We start from the raw sequence: 2,080 nt of genomic DNA, 5'->3' as shown, positions 1-2,080 counted from the left end.
TTATTTTTGTAATTGTTTTTCCTTTTAGATCTTATTTTTTTATCTTATTTGTTTTGTATTGTACGGTTATTTCATTTTATTAATTTTAATTATTGTTATTAGTTATTATTTCTATTATTTCTTTTTGTATTAGTATTTTTTTATTTGAAATTATTGTATTTAAATGCTTTTTTATATTGTAATGCAATTTAAATTGTATGGTTGTTTAGCGCTTGAGAAGACAAAGTTTCTAGAGCGTTCAATAAATAACAATCTCTCTCTCTCTCGCTCGCTCATTCTTTTACATATTTCTCAAACTACAAAATCCATTATTCTAATTAATATTGCCATTATTATATTATCTTATGTTACTTTATTTGTAAAATGAAAAATTCCAATGATTATAAGTATTTATATCATTATTATACATACACAAACTTCTATCATTTTACGAATGCATATTTATCTGGTTTTAATCCGAAATTCCACAATAATTTTAAGAAATATAAAACAGTATTTTACACTTGCTTTGTATTTGAATTGTATTACAATTCATAATACAATTGAACATACTTCAATATGTTCATATTTTACTTATTTATTGAAGCTTTTCTTTCTTTGTACAAAATTTTATCGAAAGAACGATTAAATTATTTACAATTATCACGATTTACTTTTGCATTATCCGTGATTTGTCTTGCACGGCTTCACTTCGATGTATAAATGACAACAATACGGTATTACAATTATATCAAGCCGGAAGACAATCATGAATAATTTACAAAATATGTAATTATTAAATTAATAAACTAGCAAAATAAAATGGCAACTTTTTAATAAACATGTATATATATTTAATAACACAATGATTGAATTCCAACATCTTGTAATATATGTTTCATTGCATATGCTTTATTATATAATTTAGTCACCGAATAAAAAAAGGCAAAACATTATCTAATATTTTAGGTTTCATCTTATATTCCATGCCTATCTGCTGTACAACGTTATAATACACGTAAGTCTGCTTCTCATGTTCTCTTCTTTTTTCGAAAAGGAGAGAGCGACTATTTCTTTTTTGCGAAAAAATACGCTAGTTACATTTTGTACATGTGTATGCGTAATTTCAAAAATATTTTTTTCTGACGTTCTTTCATCACACTACTCACAATACTCTCACAAAACTATTCTTTATAACTGTGTCAGCATGTGATTTCTGTCTGAAAAATACGACAGGCTCTCCAACTACACATTAGTTAACTGCAGGAATAAGTCTTGGCAGTTGGCACTTGGCAGGAATGTTCAGAAGGCAAAAGCGATGGCCATTTCATTCCCGCTATTCGTTCATCACATGTGCACCACCTTCGGTGTGCTAAAATAATATTTCATAATTTATATTTTCTATGTTCATTATTTTATTATACAGGGTGTCCCATTTTAATGTCCCACCCCAAATAACTTTTTTATTTTTAATCTTAGAAAAAAATGTTTCAGACAAAAGTTGTATGGCTTTGAGGGGGACATAAGGTGGTGTCATTAGTGTGACCTTGAATAGTTGCTCGAAGGTTACTCATGTGAAGGTTACTTTCAATTTCTTAAATGGAACCCCCTACTTTTTATTGCACATTCTTGTAGATCATTTCAAGAGCTTTCCAAAACACATAGACAAAATGTTTTTTGGTTAAGTAAATCTCGAATTAATTTATTTACTTAACCAAAAAACATTTTATCCATGTGTTTTGGAAAGCTCTCAAAATAAGCTACAAGAATATACAATGAAAAATAGGGGGTTCCATTTAAAAAATTCAAAGTAACCTTGTCCTGACCTTGACGACACTACTCAAGGTCAAACCAATGTTATCATCTTATGTCTCCCTCAAAGCCATACAACTTTTGTCTGAAACATTTTTTTCTAAGATCAAAAATAAAAGTTATTTGGGATGGGACATTAAAATGAGTCACCCTGTGTATGTGTATATATACAGGGTGTCCGGTAATAACCGGATAATATCTTGTGGACTGGTAGAGCAGATTAAACTGGATCGAAAAGTCCTCTACCATTTTGCAAAATTCGCAATCGTTAACAAGATATTAATTTTTG

The 2,080-nt window shown here is 28.8% G+C and overlaps 1 protein-coding gene across 1 annotated transcript in view; it reads right to left on the bottom strand.

The window, feature by feature from the left end:
- Positions 1-495: 495 nt before the first annotated feature.
- LOC105458133 (golgin subfamily A member 4-like) overlaps positions 496-2,080 on the bottom strand; it is an 18,665-nt gene continuing 17,080 nt past the window's right edge. Inside the window, 1 exon segment of the mRNA XM_011703212.1 lies at positions 496-1,351. Within this exon segment, the coding sequence (XP_011701514.1) occupies positions 1,327-1,351 (25 nt within the window). The 3' untranslated portion in view covers positions 496-1,326.

This window comes from Wasmannia auropunctata, unplaced genomic scaffold, assembly GCF_000956235.1.
Source record: "Wasmannia auropunctata unplaced genomic scaffold, wasmannia.A_1.0 LD334658.1, whole genome shotgun sequence".
Taxonomy (NCBI): domain Eukaryota; kingdom Metazoa; phylum Arthropoda; class Insecta; order Hymenoptera; family Formicidae; genus Wasmannia; species Wasmannia auropunctata.
Note: the sequence above shows the minus strand (reverse complement) of the source record. Positions and strands in the feature narration are given on the sequence as shown.